Here is a 16,938-nt window from a genome sequence, read left to right as displayed (position 1 = left end):
CTTTTTATTTTGGAATTTCATATTCTGTATTCATTCACTTGTTTGTCGTCTTTATACACTTTTTTTTCTTTTTTTACTTCTATGCACTCTTTTTTTATCTGTCATTGATGTGACTCTGCTTTGGGTGCTTTTAGTGGTCAGAGACTTGCACCCACACAGGCATATGGCCAGATAACGTTGGTTGGATGTGGATTCAGAGGAAGCTTCAGAGAATTTATACGCACTGATAAAAAATAATAATGTGTAAATTTCTCTTTCTTGCTTTTTTTTCTTTAATGATTAAACGTGCTCATTATTTTGAAAACATCTAAGCAAAGTTTCAGAACATAGACTGAATATTTATAGAGAACACATAACACATTTTGCACATATTTGCATGTTTCTCATGAAAATTATCTAAGATAAGAGATTTCGATTTTATTCTTGAAATAAAATGTTTAAATATGAAAACAATTTTTTTATGATAAAAAGAATTAATATGTTTAATGAAATGTTAAATGTGTAAACACATTTTATACCACAATGGTCAAAATATGAATTAAATTAAAATACCAAATGTGCAGATGGACCTAGAGTGATGTATTTAAACTGTTTGATTGCTTTGGGCTGATCAGTAGGTCTTGCAAACCCTTTGTGTAAGGTACTGCACGTTTGCTACAAAAGAAATAAAAATGTTAAATTTAACGTACCTCTGCTTGTGATGCAGTTCCAACCCAGGCTGTTTTTATTTGCTTTTGGGGGGGGGGGGGGCAGGGTTCACTGTCTTGTTACTTCATATTTTTTTGTCTTCCTTTTGCCTCTCAGGTCTCTGTTTGTCAGGAGATGCTGACAGAGTTTCGAAATGCGGTTTCTTGTAAGAAAAGTTCCCGGGCTCGTCGGCGGCGCCCCCTGAGCAGTGCCGGGGGTGGAGTTCTGCGTCACCCCTCCCGGTTAGCTCTGGCCGGCCCGAGGCCGATTCGGCTAGTCCGAGAGATGCGTCTCAGCAATGGGAAACTCTACAGTGGCGCCGGCCCACTGACGGGGGGCTTGGCAGGGATGGGGGGAAGTATGGCAGCAGGAACAGATTTGGGCCCAGGGCCTCAGAGGCTATTGGACGAGTCATTAGGTGCCAACTCTGCCACCAGTACCCCTCCTCCGCCTCCTCCTGTGTCAGCCTTTGAGGCGCCGCCCGCCCCACCTCGCAGCTTCCTGCAGAGCTGCAGCCACGTCCGCATCTGCCAGGAGTGCCGGCGGATCCAAAGCCTGCGGCCGGCCACCCTCACGCCTCCCCCACCTCCCCCACCTTCTTCGTCCGCCTCTGCCCCGTCCTGTTCCCGTATCCCTCCCTCGCTGGCGATGTCGGGGCATCACCATCGCCACAATCCCCACCACCACCTCCACTATCACCACGGATCCATGTCATTACCCCGGCTCCCTCCTCCTCCTCCCCCAATCCCCGCAGAAAGAGCCGACAGTGATGGGGGAGCGGCCAGCCCGCTGCGAGCGAAAAACAGACCCGCACCTCCACCCAGGCCGCTGCCGCCTCCCAAAACACCAACACACCCACCAACGAATTTTTTTGAGGGCCATGATTGTGCCTAAAGACATCAAGCGAGGGCTCAAGCGATACACACTGAGACATTCAAAGCGTGTCCTTAGCCCCGATAACACAGCTGTTACCTGTCCACACTCCTGAGGAGTGATAGAATAAACTCTTTGCAGGGTGGACCCCTCAAAATGTAGCCAGTTTGGCTCAGCTGAAACTACAAACCTTTACACAGTGATGGTTAAGTCTCCGCCTGCTAAGCTTGTAGCAGGGAGGATTAAATCAACCGTATTCTGGAAATTGCAACTCAAATTAGTCATAGATGACGGACAAATACAGAGTTAGAGGTCAACTTCAGATTCACTCCTCTATCTCCCACCTTGGCTGATCCCCCCAACGCAAGAAGAGAGGACTTGGAGACACAAATGGACAATATTCACCAGCGCTCTCATGATTTGTTTTGTTTTTCAGTTTAAATACTGAATTAGGTGTTTGTGGAAGAGGAGATCTTCCCGCAGACATGTGGTAGCAGAGCAGTTGTACAGTAATCATGGTCTTCTGTCACTCTTTTGGAGGTTTGTGGAGGATGTAGCTTTTCTCCCATTCCGTTTTCCTGTTTGTACAGACTCCTGCTGCCTGGTGCTGTGATCCACAAAGCAGAGAATCCAAAATATACTTACCTAAAGTGTTCAAAAACTGTGCTGGGGTAGTTCTTCGGTTACATATAAAAGCTTATCAAGCAAGAAAAATGCACTGTGAGGCATCTGGGAAGCAACAAGATTTAATTATTTTTGTAAAAAAAAACAATAAAAGTGTTAAAAAAAATATGTTTAAAATCGTTAAGATGTCATGTTACACAATTTCAAAATGTGCCAACCAATTGCAACGTAGTGTTTTTAGGAGAGAAGACTTTAGTTATTTTTGATCAAGTCACCTTTCGGGGACTATAACATACCTTAAGACCTTTGCACATCAAGTCTCCATTCTTTAATTCATTCAGGCACAGAGTCATCATGCACCTGAAGGCTATGGTCCAAAAATAAATCAGAAAAACTGATTCATTTATATCAAACCGTTAGTAGAAATTTGTGGTCTTTTTCCAGTATTATCTGCGGAATTAGGAGTTAAACGGGAACACAGACATGCAGGAATCCAACTTGAAATAGTCACATCTGTTTTGTCAACTGATGTAGATCTCCCTTATCCCTTGTTGGACTGACCAGCTATTTTTTAATGTTGTGAAGAAGAACAACAAAACTGCCTTGAAAATATGACATTTCTATTTTGCCTTGTATTGTAAAATTTCCGCAAAGACTCGATTAACAAAATCTTTGGGACAACGTTTGCCACTCTTTGCGTTTTCAACTCGAACGGTTGATTAAAATATTTGAAAAAGTGCAGACTTGTGCAAAGGCCTTTTGATGTGTGGTTTTAAATTTAGCATATATGTCTGTTTCTACTATCTATGACCCTGATGTCACAAAATGGATCAGCAGGTGAATTTAAAATGCACCTCAAGATGTCACTTATATATTTTTGTACACATTAGGCTAGATGTAAAATTCAGATGTTTAAACTTTATAACGAGTCAAGCTAACAGTTTGAAATTCTTTCTAAGCATGCTAGGCTAGGCTAAGCTAACAGATATGGAGTAAAAGTCATTCCAAGATGTTACAGCAAGTAGGAAAATGGGGAAACATCTTTTTCATGGGGAAACATGATTTTATTTTAGAAAATATTTTTCCATATGGTCAAAAAAAGATTAGTTTCACATACATTTATTTAATCAGGTAAAGAGCTATTTTTTCCCTCAGTGTTGGCTATAGCTTAAAGCTGCTAACTACACTCCTCTAAAAACCTTCCGTTTCTTAAGACGAGGGCAATTAGTAGCCTGCAGTTATAAATGTGTTAACACAAGTGCATTTAAAACAGGAAAGCAGTGAGACTGTTGGGAAGTTCATAAGAAATGTTCTTTTTTTAGAATATTTGGGAAATTAATGTTTCTTACAATCTTAAAAAGGGCTCAAATCAGAGTTTTGAAGGATATGCTGATTGTTCTTTTTTTTTATTCATATATATCCCACAGGAACATAAATTTGTGCCCTTCAACTCATGTTTCGAAAGTACTGAACGCAATTATTTTTATTTCAGCCATAAACCAGATGATACAGTGCTGTAACTCGGGTTGTTCCAGTCAGAATTTTGAGCCCCAGTCATAGTCCCAGTCCAGTAACACATTAAAGCCTTGGTGAAATGGTCATGAACACAAATCCTCAAGGCCCTGTGCCATGCTACTTTTAGACGTGTCAGTTGTCCTACACACCTGAATCCAATGGCTGAACTACCTCACTAGCAAGCAGTCAACCTCTATGGAGCTCTGCTAATGAGCTAATATTTGAGTTAGGTATGTTGGACCAGTAGCACATCTGAACGCTGCAGGACAGCAAGCCTTGAGAACTGGAGTTTGAGATCACTGCTTTATGAATTGCATTAAATGGTAAATGGTAAATGGCTTGTACTTGTATAGCGCTTTAACCAGTCCGACGACCCCAAAGCGCTTTACATTACATCACCCATTCACACCCTGATGGTGGTCAGCTATGTTAGATTCATAATGTGACTGTGTCCCACTTCACTCCCTCAACGAGATGCTACAGTCTCTGCTATTTGTCATTTTTTTGTATGGTAAGCTAGAGCTAGCATGTTTCATCTCTGCTGATATGACTCGGTAACTGAGCTCATAACATTTTAGTATAATTTTAGTTCTTCTTGTGCAGACAAAAATTACAAAGGAAGTTGTTCTCCTGCTTCATAAACTTTGAACATTGTAAAACCTAATGGTTAGTGTTTCAGCTGCAGCTCTTACTAACAATGCGAAGCTGGTCGCATAACACAGACATGGGAAATGTAGCAGCCACTGTAGTCAATCTGTCACTTTGGAAATAACTTTTAATGGGAGGAAAGTACAAACAGTTCCAAATAATGATGTGCCTGGTCTGCAATGCAGTTTTGTAACACATGCATGTACATGTCTGGCATGTGACTGCTAACAGTGTGGATGAGATTGACATAAAATTAAAAAAACTACACTAAAAACTGATAAATACCTTGAGGCGGAGGCAATTCTAAGAATTAGATTAGGGCATCTCTAACGGTTATATTTATGGTGATATTTTGCGACCAAAGGAGTTAACAAGGTATTTACACGTTGTAGTAAAATGTAAGTATGTTTTCAAGTTAAAGTGGATCGAAAAATTATTTTAAAATCTCCAGAGAGCATCCTTTATTTGACTTCACAGATACTTTCTATGATCCTTAGCTTACTAATTTGTATTGGTAAGCATAGCAAATGTACTAAGGTGTAGATGTGACAAACCTAATGTCTCAACAATCTTTACAATATATATATATATATATATATATATATATATATATATATATTTTTTTTTTTTTTTTTTTTTTTTTTTTTTATGCACTCCAAGGATGACTGGATTTAATGTTGCAAATTACTGGTACTTTGAACTTCTGTTTCCAAATGGAATATAAGGTATATAACCAAAAGGAACTGTCCCATTAACATCTATTCCACAATTTAGATCTATACACTTAAACAGTGTGTTTGTGAAAATGGCCAAAAAGCATTGTATTGATGTCTATTATTATGTTGTTTTTTTTCCTTTTTTTTTATTTTTTATTTTTTTATATATTTGCAAAAAATTCTTGCAAAGCTAAAACAGCTACAGTTTTGTTGATTAAGACTAAATAGGCCCTTTGATCTTTGACAAACCCGTAAAAGAGATTTACTGAACGTACTGAAAGGGAAGAACTACCTCAGTGCAGTTCCAGCCGTTTTAGGTTTCAGTTCATTCATGCTGTTTTTAGGCTGTTTTTGTAGCTCGATGGAACTTGGAAAACTTTGTACTGTCCACACACACACACGCAGACTCACAGTTAACCGTAAACTATGAGAGCAACCTGAAGGAAAACAACAAAACTACATTTTTGATTGTATGTTCACTGTGTGCAGTCGGAGTGTGAAATTTGTTTTGTTTTTTTCCCCCCCCATAATGGAAATTGTTCTTGAAGGATTCGTTTAAAATCAAACCTCCCCATGTAAAGACTTACAGTTGTGTAACTGTGATTAGAGAAAAACTAAACATTGTTCTGAAGAGCAGCGACTGGAAGTTTTTCTTCATTTTGTGATTTTATTTCACTTTTTTTTTTCATATAAATTGTGTTTTGAGGCAGCAGCAAATATGAAGAATGATTCTGCAAATCTAAACGCCACCGACTAATTAAGGGGCTGTATGTTCACGCTTGTGTGCGTGTGTGTGTGTGTGTGTGTGTGTGTGTGTGTGTGTGTGTGTGTGTGTGTGTGTGTGTGTGTGTGTGTGTGGCTATCATTGTGAGAACTTGGGCGAGTTAAGCTTTTTTAAGTTTCAGACTCAGGTCTAAATTGAGTTGAGGTCATTACGGTAATGCATGTCCTCACAAACTCAGCCAAACAAGTGTCTGTGTGTGTTCCGTTGCACATTTGACTATGTTTGAACTTTTATTCACATTTTCCTCCCTCAGATTTGTACCAGCAGAGCTCAGCTGTTTAAAGCAAGACAGGGACGACAGAAGGACACCATTCTGATGATTCTATTGTTATTATGATTATTCTTAATATCGATGTGTGGAGTGACTCTAGGAGGGGTTCCTCCCTCTGATGTTCAATATATAGAAACATATTTGGAATAAAAAAAAACATTTTAAAAAGTCATTGTATTGAAAATGCTTCTGACTGTGACGTTTCTTTTTATTGTCTTAGTTCTAGGATTAATTTATAGAGACCGAATGACATGCAGGACACTCACTCTGGATAATTTGTAGGTTTATGAAATGGATTATTAAAACTGAGTTAGAATATTTTTTGGGGGGGGGGGGGGGGTAGTCATTTGGCTGACCGGTTTCAAATAACCTTTTAGTAATAGCTTCCTTCTCATGAAGAAGCATTTCCATAACTGAACAAAATACAGTCACAGAAATCATAAAATTGCCACAGGATTTTAATCAGATCTAAGTTTTGATTTTTGACTAGGCCATTACTGAACCTGTATTCTTTTGTTTTCAAGAGGGAAAGAAAAACTCAACAGTTTCCTTTTTTTAGCTGATTCCATCAAGCCATGAGTTATTTCTGAGGGGCTTTCACTCATGCGAATATTGTAATTTGTCTTAAATAATTTTCACTTCTGAATAATTCTCGCTATGACTCATTGACTATCTCCCGATTGGTGCTACACAGATGCTGTTCTGCAGATGCATTTCCTTTTTGCACTGTATTAAGATATAATTCTTTGTTTAAGATCGGGAAACATGTAGGTGATCAGGCCTGCTGCTGATCAATTATTGCAGTGCATTTACTGTCATGTTTTGTAGTTTGTGAGCAAGACCGAAATGCAGATAAAAATGTGGAATGAACGATTGAGCGACAGATAGATGATGATGATGATAATGATGATGATGATGATGATGATGATGATGATGATGATGATGATGATGATGATGATACAGAAGTAGAACAAGACGAATAGCCCATGGAGCATGGACAGAGTAACAGGATAAACATTAACAACCAGAGAGCTTTTATACAGAGGAAATGGACGCCATCGGACGCAGGTCAGCTAATCGGGTGCATTTAGAACAGTTGTGGAGGAGAGCGCAACAGGGAGATGGAGGGAAGGTGAATAATTAATGCCGAGGGAACTAAACTAGAAACAAACTAAACAACAAATCAGGGGTTGGGGAAACATTAATTGACTGGGATGAACTAAAATAGACAGAATAGAACAGGATAAATAAGAACTAAAATTAAAGGAAAGAACTTGTATGGCAACACTTTTCTACACACAGAAGTTACAGAAAAATATGGCAAGACATGTCACACATAATGAAACAACAAGGAAAGGATCAAACCTAAGTCCAAAAAGGGTAGTAACATTTACAGGCACATCTCACCAAACTGGAACATATTGTTTGTTAGATTAAAAGTACCTTTTGCAAATAACATTGTTAAGCCCACGTTTCTGTATCAAAACGTTTTTATTGGTCCAATGTAGTTTTCATGTCTAAGAAATTAGGCAACATGTTTTCATTATCTTTTAGAAGAAAATCATCATAGTTAACAGAAGGCAGGGCTTGAAAACACCAGTCTGTGTGTAATTTCTATAATGTTTTTTTACTTAGATAATTGAGTTCTTGAAATAACTGAGCTTTTCAATTTAATTTAAAAGTTATTGAGATGCACCTGTAACTTTGCAGCATCTGGCTGCTACTTAACTCTTAGATTCAATGGACACAGTAAATGTTTATTTATCCCTTGCATTGACAGTTATAGATAGTTTCATTTCCCATGTAAGAGAAGACACACTGACATTGGACTTTGGAAAAGTGCTTGAAAGTCTGCACATAAACTACAATTGCACAGACCATGTCTTTGTTTGGCATGTGTGTTTTTAAATTTTACTTCTAGTTTGTATGTTTTGTGCAGCCGGTTGACAGTCTCACCGTTTCTTATTTTAATTTACAAACATGATACCCTAGTATCATAATGTAATAAAATCTCAAGAAATATTATAAAAGATTAACTTTAATATCATCAATAAATCCTGTGAATGATTTGTCAAATATTCTCTTCTGCTGAACCCACACATGCAGCAGTTTAGGGGCATTTGATGCAAACTGTATTATGTTATATATATATATATATATATATATATATATTCAATTCAATTCAATTCAATTCAATTTTATTTATATAGCGCCAAATCATGAAACATGCCATCTCAAGGCACTTTACAAAGCCAAGTTCAATCATATTATACAGATTGGGTCAGATTATACAGATTGGTCAAAAATGTCCTATATAAGGAAACCAGTTGATTGCATCAAAGTCCCGACAAGCAGCATTCACTCCTGGGGAACCGTAGAGCCACAGGAAGAGTCATCTGCATTGTACATGGCTTTGCTGCAATCCCTCATACTGAGCAAGCATGAAGCGACAGTGGGAAGAAAAACCACCCATTAACGGGAAGGAAAAACCTCCGGCAGAACCGGGCTCAGTATGAACGGTCATCTGCCTCGACCGACTGGGGTTACAGAAGACAGAGCAGAGACACAACAAGAGAGACAAAAAAGCACAGAAGCACACATTGATCCAGGAATCTGTTCTACATTAGATGGTAGTAGCGGGTGAGCCGTCTTCTCTGGATGATGTCACAGTTAACAGAACGCCAGACCAGGTGTACCTACTATGAAGAGAAAAGAGAGAGAACAGAAAGTTAAAGCAGAAATGACAACACATAATGCATAATTGAAGAACAGTAGAACTCAATATAGTGAGAAAATTAGATCCTGATATACTCCAGTAACCTAAGCCTATAGCAGTAAAACTATAAAGGTAGCTGAGAGTAACATGAGTCACTAGTTATAATTTTTGTCAAAAAGAAAAGTTTTAAGCCTAGTCTTAAAAGTAGACAGGGTGTCTGCCTCACGGACCAAAACTGGGAGTTGGTTCCACAGGAGAGGAGCCTGATAGCTAAAGGATCTGCCTCCCATTCTACTTTTAGAGACTCTAGGAACCACCAGCAGACCTGCAGTCTGAGAGCGAAGTGCTCTGTTAGGAACATACGGGGTAATCAGAGCTCTGATATATGATGGAGTTTGATTATTAAGGGCTTTATATGTTAGAAGAAGAATTTTAAATTCTATTCTTGATTTAACAGGAAGCCAATGAAGGGAAGCTAAAATTGGAGAAATATGATCCCTCTTGTTGATTTTCATCAGAACTCTTGCTGCAGCATTTTGGATCAGCTGAAGGCTTTGAACTGCATTTTGTGGACTTCCTGATAGTAAAGAATTACAATAGTCCAGCCTTGAAGTAACAAATGCATGGACTAGTTTTTCAGCATCACTCCTGGACAGAATGTTTCTAATTTTGGCGATATTCCGGAGGTGAAAAAAGGAAACTCTGGAAACCTGTTTAATATGGGATTTAAATGACATGTCTTGGTCAAAAATAACACCAAGATTTTTTACTTTATTACCAGAGGCCAGGTTAATGCCACCCAGATTAAGTGATTGGTTAAGAAGTTTATTTTTTGAGGACTCTGGCCCAAAGATTAAAACTTCGGTCTTGTCAGAATTTAGATGCAGGACATTTAAAGTCATCCAGCTTTTGATGTCATCAAGACATGACTGCAGTCGAAGTAATTGATTGGATTCATCAGGATTTATGGATAAATATAGCTGAGTATCATCAGCATAACAGTGGAAATTAATCCCATGCTGGCTGATAATTTTGCCAATCGGAAGCATATATATAGTAAAGAGAATTGGTCCAAGGACTGAACCCTGTGGTACTCCACAGGTGACCCTAGAGTTTGAGGAAGATTTATTATTAACATGAACAAATTGGAATCTGTCTGACAGATAAGATTTAAACCAGCCTAATGCTTTCCCCTTAATCCCTACAGTATGTTCAAGTCTTTGTAGGAGAATATTGTGATCAACTGTATCAAACGCAGCACTGAGATCTAACAGGACAAGTATAGACACAAGTCCATTATCTGAGGCCATGAGAATATCATTCTCATATATATATATATATATATATATATATATATATATATATATATATATATATATAAAACAACAAGCAAAATGGCTTCTTGTCCGTTTTCTCTGTTGTTTAACCAGTGGAACAAAATGCATATTCCAAGTTTTGAGGAATTTTTGAGATATTCTAACAGATTTGCCCCTGGGTCTCAACAAATGCAAACAGAGGAAGGATGACAGAACGATGATTGATGACAAACTTCCTACATAAAGAAGACAAATCATAAAAAACAATAAAGAACAATCTGTTGAAAATACCAACAAATAATTTAAAGATCTTGATTTTTCTGGTTATTTTAGAGTAAAAAAGGGTTGGTCTAAACTAGCTGTTGTTTGGCAAATTCTGCATCGGCAATAAGAAAAAAGAAGTTGAAAAAAACACTCTGCACTTTGTCAAGGGATATTAAGAATCCAAAGCATGGAACGGTGTCTAAAAAGCTTCAGGCTATTCTGAAACTTCCTTATGAAAAAAGAAAGGGGGGAAAAAAACATCTACTAACAGTCTGAAATTAACTTTGGAATTTTAAGAAGAAGAGTTGGGAGCAGGAGCAACTTCTTCATTACAACCAGAACTTTTCTTCAATGGAAAGTCTGAGGGCAGAAATAAAACGGCAAAAACATACTAATCAGTATCTGACTTTCCTAACCTGCCAGACTTAGTTGCACTGGTGTTGCTTAGTGTATTTTGGAAAATCTTTCTAATCTCTGTCTGACAATTAGTTGATCCTATCTTTACAATAAAAATAATCTATTATCTAATAATCTGCAATATGATCGGATGTCTAAACATCAATTTAGCAGTAACTGATTTAAACAGTTTTATTTACATGAAAAACGCTAAATCAAATGTTGTGTTAGTAGCAAAGTGCAGCCAGCAGATGGCAGTGCAGACCAATACAAAAACACAAATGGGGGTAGAATTGAATTGATACAATTAGAATTTCTCCCAAATGAGGTTCACACTTCAGTTTAGGTTAATTAACTTTATCTACATAACACCAATTGCAGCAGAAGGAATCTTGTAGTAAGAGTTAAAGAGGTTAAATTTTTCAGGCATTTTGATCAGGCCTATGTAAATACATCACCATTGAACAAAAGACACAAATAACTGCATGGTAAGATTTAATTAGTGACTGGTTTGATAGTAAAGGGAAAGCTTCTAATGTAATTCATCTTAAAAACTATTTTCTTTACAAATTCTTCTGTTTCTTAGCTCTTTACTAGTCTTACATGGCCAATTGATGACAACAGATGTAGGTAATTTATCTAATCATGACTGTAACGAAACCACAAAGCTGAAAAAGTCATGGACACAAGGCCAGGTTAGCTATCAGGGGGAGATAATATATAAAAGTAGGTTGCCTAAGCAGTGACTCTTCTAGGATGTTGAGAGCTTAAAGAAAAAATAAAACTTATACTGTTTTTTTTAAGGTATATAATAAATATTTTTCTTTATTATCTACCCAGATGTACATATTATCAAAGCTACCAGAAACTAAAGCAATGATACATTATGCTCTTAATAAATTACGTACATCAATACAACCAAAACACAAAGAAATTAAACAAATTCAATGTGGTCTTTCTATTTTTTTAAAGGGATTCTATTTTAAAACAACCACACAATCTTCTTGGAAGGTATGATTTCATTGGAATCATTGTCTTAAAATATATCACATGCTCCTGCTTACATCATGAATGAAGCATCTCTAAATCGCCAAACCTTCTTGGATTTCATAAGTAAGCTCGCAGTCACTGATTTTCTGATGTATCCACTTCCACATCATTTTTTCCAGTAACATTGACGTCATTGCACCACATCTCTGGTCAGCATTGTTAGCCTTGTGTCAGCTTCCAGCTGCCCCCTTTACACATCAACAATGATGCACATCCTTAGAACCCAATGTACTCAAATTCTTCTCACGAAAGCATGTAATGACACACACAACAGCAACTGAGCTACTCAGCAAAAACTGAAAACGTCACAAAAGGGAAGAAAAACAAAACAAGGATGGTGTGAACACAGTCTAATTTCTGTTAAGCATGGCATTCTTTTTTTGCAACTCCAGCCAACCAAGAAGGTTTTTAACATTCTTCAAAGATGAGCTGTTGGCTGTTTTTCATTCACTCTGCGCCTCAGCTCACTTTCATGAGATATGTATTATTCATTGCACTAGAGAAACCCTTCTTGATCTAGAGAACTCTCCTTCATTCCGTTAATTATTTGTATTCATAAAGTTTGCGATTGTTAAGCAGTCACGTCAGGTTTCGAGAAAATTATAATTTAACTTTCTCTTTAAATATCCATCCATCCACCTGCCAGTCATTTAGTCACTTGTTGATACTGGAATACCTACAAGCAAGCAAGGGGCCTTCTATTTTATGTTTCAGAGAAGCTGATTTATATCAAGCTGTTTACTAGTTACTGTTTACAAGTCGTATGGTGAAGCCAGTCTTTATGCTAAGATAGCTCCTGCACATAAACTTTATTGCAGGAGTAGGTTCTGGAACAGTATGGAAAGAGCCAAGTAAGTTCCTACACTGTGAGAAATTGTGAATTTTAAGTTACTTGTTCTTGTTAATCAGAGTCAAACTAGTGGTTCATAATTCTGTTTATTGAGAAAAAACATTTCCAAACTGTCCTTGACCTTGGACAAATTTTGACTTGATGTTTTTCGGTTGTTTTGCTCTTATTTAGTCTCATTTCCCACTCATTTCCTCTATTACCATCACCTTGTCTCCATGGAAACTCCTTACCACCTGTTACTCATCACTCACCTGTGTCCACTCATCCAATTACTTCTCCTGGTATATATTTACTACTTGGTTTTTGCCATTCAACTACATGTCCTCTAGACACGGCTTTGAGGCAGCTTTTGTTCTAGAATTTTTGAGGGAGGTTTTACATAGATTACATGTTTCGCCAGCCACATTGTTTTTTTAGTTTCCTGTGTTACTGTCCTTTGCTCTATCCACATCTTTATTTTATCTTTTGTGGTTTTCTAAACACATGATCACACACTCCCTGAGGGAATACATTTTGAACTCATTTGCACCTGAAGTATTCTAAATTAAGCCTTGATTCGGTTTCACAAAAGCAGTAGCACATAACTTACATGGTGATTTATTCTGTGCAGCTAGCCTGTGCCAGACCAAGCTAACGGCTAGGCTTAGTAAATCTTGGTGCCTTATCTGATCAGTCACAAGAACCAGAAAGCAATGTCAGTTATTCCATTTTCCTATCTGTTTTTTTTTATCAGCCTACATTAAAATACCACTGATACATAATGACATTCAGTCAAATACTATTATTATTTTAACATTATGATAGTAGTCTCTGCCATTATAAACTTTATAATTATCCATATGGACATCATTATTACTGTTTAATTGTGTTTTTAAAGACTGTTTTATGTTTGATAGAAAGGCTTTAATATATTATTGCATGTGTTGAGGGGATAGCTGATGAAGAAGTAAAGGTGTTGTCAATAAAGTCAGGACTTATGCTATTGTCCATGACATATGAGGTTCTGTGACGGTAGGGGGCGCTGTATCGCTGATATCTCACAGCCCCAAAGGGGAAAAAAAATATACCAATCACAAGGTCTGGTGACTTAATAACTGCTAATAGCAAGAATATGATGTGGTTTGATATATTTTATCATAGATAATTTTGTTTCATGTCAGGTAGACTTATCCTTACATTAACTTCTTTCAAATTGTTTGAGATTCTATGTTTATTGTTTTTAAATTCAACCAATGTAATAATCATTAATGCCACAATTAAAATCCGCCATGACGGTAAACGTGGTTTTGCAAAGCCTGTCTCCTGAAAAGGTTTCATCCCTCTACCACTTTTCTTTCAGGAGATATGGAGGGGGCCAGCGAAACAGCGCCCTCTAGAGTCACATAATCTGATGGAGCGTGAAGATTAGTGCAATTTAAATCTACATAAGTAGCTTCAAACCCATGTCTGCTCCTTTATAGTAGCAGCTGTGCTTCCTTTTTTGAGCATGTTGTGCTTCAGTTTCTTATCAGCCTCCATCAAAAGATGTTGCTTGTTGGGTTTGATGTTTGGGGCACGCAGCTTATCCATTGTAGCATCAGTGAATCTGCAATCAGCCTCGTGGTCTACTGAGAGCAACAGCAGTCTTCAAACACACAATCTAACAGCAATGCATACATGGATAATTATAAAGTTCATAATGGCACAGGCTACCATCATAATGTTAATATAATAATAGTACTTGACTGAATGCCAATATGCTGATATAAAAAATACCAAAACACACAAGAGAAAACAGTGTCACTGACAAAATACATCGGTTTCTGATCGGTGTGACTGCTGTCTGAACAGTTAAGGCACCAGGATTAACAAAGCCTGTTAGCCTGGTCTGGAGCAGGCTAGCTGCACAGAATTAATTGCCACAGGAAGTTATGTGCTAATGCTTTTGTGAAACCGGGTTGGGGCTTAATTCAACCAGGATATCTGGAAAATCTCGGCTTAATCCACCACCTTGGTTTTGTAAGCGGCCTTCTTGTCTGTGTGTACGGTACATAGGCTGGTAAACTGTCATCATTTTTGTACCGCTCCTGCATTTTTGTTCACCTTTACATTTAAAATCATGAAAGTTTCTCTTAAAGTGTGGTGAAAAATTTGTAAAACCAAATCTGTATAAATCTGTGTGCTGTGACACACTGAAAGGCCAATTTATTATCTAACTTTTCCTGTTGTGTACAACCAATTCTGGACCTACCATTTACAGTTTATATAGATTGCTTTGACACAGCAGTCAACTCAAAACCCACATTTTTCAAAACAGTTAGCACAGAGGCCTAAACAGTGGCAACAATGGTCAAAATTACACATTTTATTTGCAAAAGGCTCCAACTCTGCCAAAACATTTAAAATATGAACCAAAAGCACATTTTGCCCTCAAACAACACAACCTGCACACAAATGTTTGAGCCCTTCCAATCATTCATTACACAACGGGCAACAAAATACAAAACACCACACTCAATGTGAATCAGTGCCGCATTGCTGGTTGATTGTAGCCAAAGACTGTACGCAGCTTACAGTGTCATTTGTAATCAAATTTGCTTTGCAAAAAATGGATACAGAAACATATACAGTAAGTTGTGATGCAAATTTATTGATTCTTCATTCTTTTTTTCCAGATAAACAAATGAAATATTCAAAAAAATGAAAGATTCCAACAGAAAATACTAGGGCTGTTTGTTTCTTCTAGTCCATTCTGACCTGACTAATAGGCCACATGGCCTCATCTACGTCACATTCAATATTTTCCCTTGCGATAATAATCTTCATGCATGCCTGATCCATCCTTGACATGCTTTTGCATCTACATCTTGGGCAGCAGCAGTCATTGCATTGAGCAAGGGCATTTGCTCATAGGGGCAGTGATCATATACTTTCCATCTCCATACACTGAAGAAATCCTCTGTAGGATTTCAAAATGGAGAGTATGGAGGAAGAAATTGCACCATCATCCTAGGGTGTGCCACAAACTACTCATTCACTACACGAGAATAGTACAATGTCACATTGTCCCAGATTATCACAAAGAGTGGCATGCCAGGCTTCAACAGCCCTCTTTCCTGAGGTGGGATGAGCCTGTCATGCAGGGTGTTAAAAAATGCAATGAGGCGCTCAGTATTGTAGGGGCCAATCGCTGGAATATGACAGAGGACACCATCATTGGAAATAGCAGCACACATAGTTATGTTGGCGCCCCTCTGCCCTGGAACTATAACGGTGGCCCTATGCCCAATGAGGTTCCTTCCACGTCGCCTCACTTTACAGAGGTTGAAGCCGGCTTCATCAACATAAATGAAAACATGACCTTCCCCCTCAGCTTCAAGCTCCATGATTCGCTAAAGAGCAAAACAAAAACAAAAAAGCAAAATTACATTTACGTACATAAAAGTAACCCCAGTTGACACTAAAGTAACTGCATGATGTGCCAAGGCATAAGAGTATAGTACTGTGATGTTGGCATCTGGCCTCTTTCACAGCATCAGAGTTCCTCTGAAATGGAACTCTGTAGAGATGTTTCATTGCCATATGGTTCCTTCTGTGGACGTGGTTAATTGTGGTCTCACTCACAGTATTTACATTTCTAAATACCCCCTGATCTGCAATCACTGCTGCCCGGATTCCACGCAGCCTGCTGGCATTATTTGCCAGAACCATGTTCACAATGGCTGCCTCCTGCTCAACATTGAAAATTCTAAGTCTACCACCACCAGCCGGTAGCCTTTCAATTCTGTAAAGAATACATGACATATGGAAAACAATTACATGAAATACTGTATATCACTACAGATGTATATGTATATATTGTATAGTAACATTACCTGTTCTCCAGTCGAAAAAAACTCTGACAATGGATGCAATCGTGTTTCTGTTGAGAACAGGTTGGACTCTTTGTCCAGCGTCTTTATGTGACAGGCCATGATTTACTACATGGTCAATCACAGTTGCCCGAATTTCGTCTGTAACTTCAGCCCTTCTAGCTACAGCTACACCTCCACCTCGCATATGGATTCCTCTTCCTCTGACTGCTCTTCCCCTAAGCCCTCTACCTCTTACTCTGCCTCTCTTCTGGCTCAGATCATCCATTTTTGCAAAGAACAACTCACAACATGGCCCCTTTTAAGGCCTGCAGACTGATTGCAAATTGAAAAATTGTGTAAAGAATGTGTCAATCAGGTGCTTCAGTGATTTCATT

At 38.1% G+C, this 16,938-nt stretch overlaps 1 protein-coding gene across 2 annotated transcripts in view; it reads left to right on the top strand.

Moving 5' to 3' along the window:
• Window positions 1-4,698, top strand: part of LOC105916497 (glutamate receptor ionotropic, kainate 5) — a 303,177-nt gene extending 298,479 nt beyond the window's left edge. The window contains exon 19 of one of the 2 annotated variants that reach the window (XM_012851035.3): window positions 805-4,698. In XM_012851035.3, coding sequence (XP_012706489.2) covers window positions 805-1,581 — 777 coding nt within the window. In that variant the 3' untranslated portion in view covers window positions 1,582-4,698. The remainder of the gene's footprint in view (window positions 1-804) is intronic. The other variant, XM_036145472.1, reaches the window with a different exon arrangement.
• Window positions 4,699-16,938: the final 12,240 nt, after the last annotated feature.

This window comes from Fundulus heteroclitus, chromosome 13 (genome assembly GCF_011125445.2).
Source record: "Fundulus heteroclitus isolate FHET01 chromosome 13, MU-UCD_Fhet_4.1, whole genome shotgun sequence".
Lineage (NCBI taxonomy): Eukaryota > Metazoa > Chordata > Actinopteri > Cyprinodontiformes > Fundulidae > Fundulus > Fundulus heteroclitus.
Note: the sequence above shows the minus strand (reverse complement) of the source record. Positions and strands in the feature narration are given on the sequence as shown.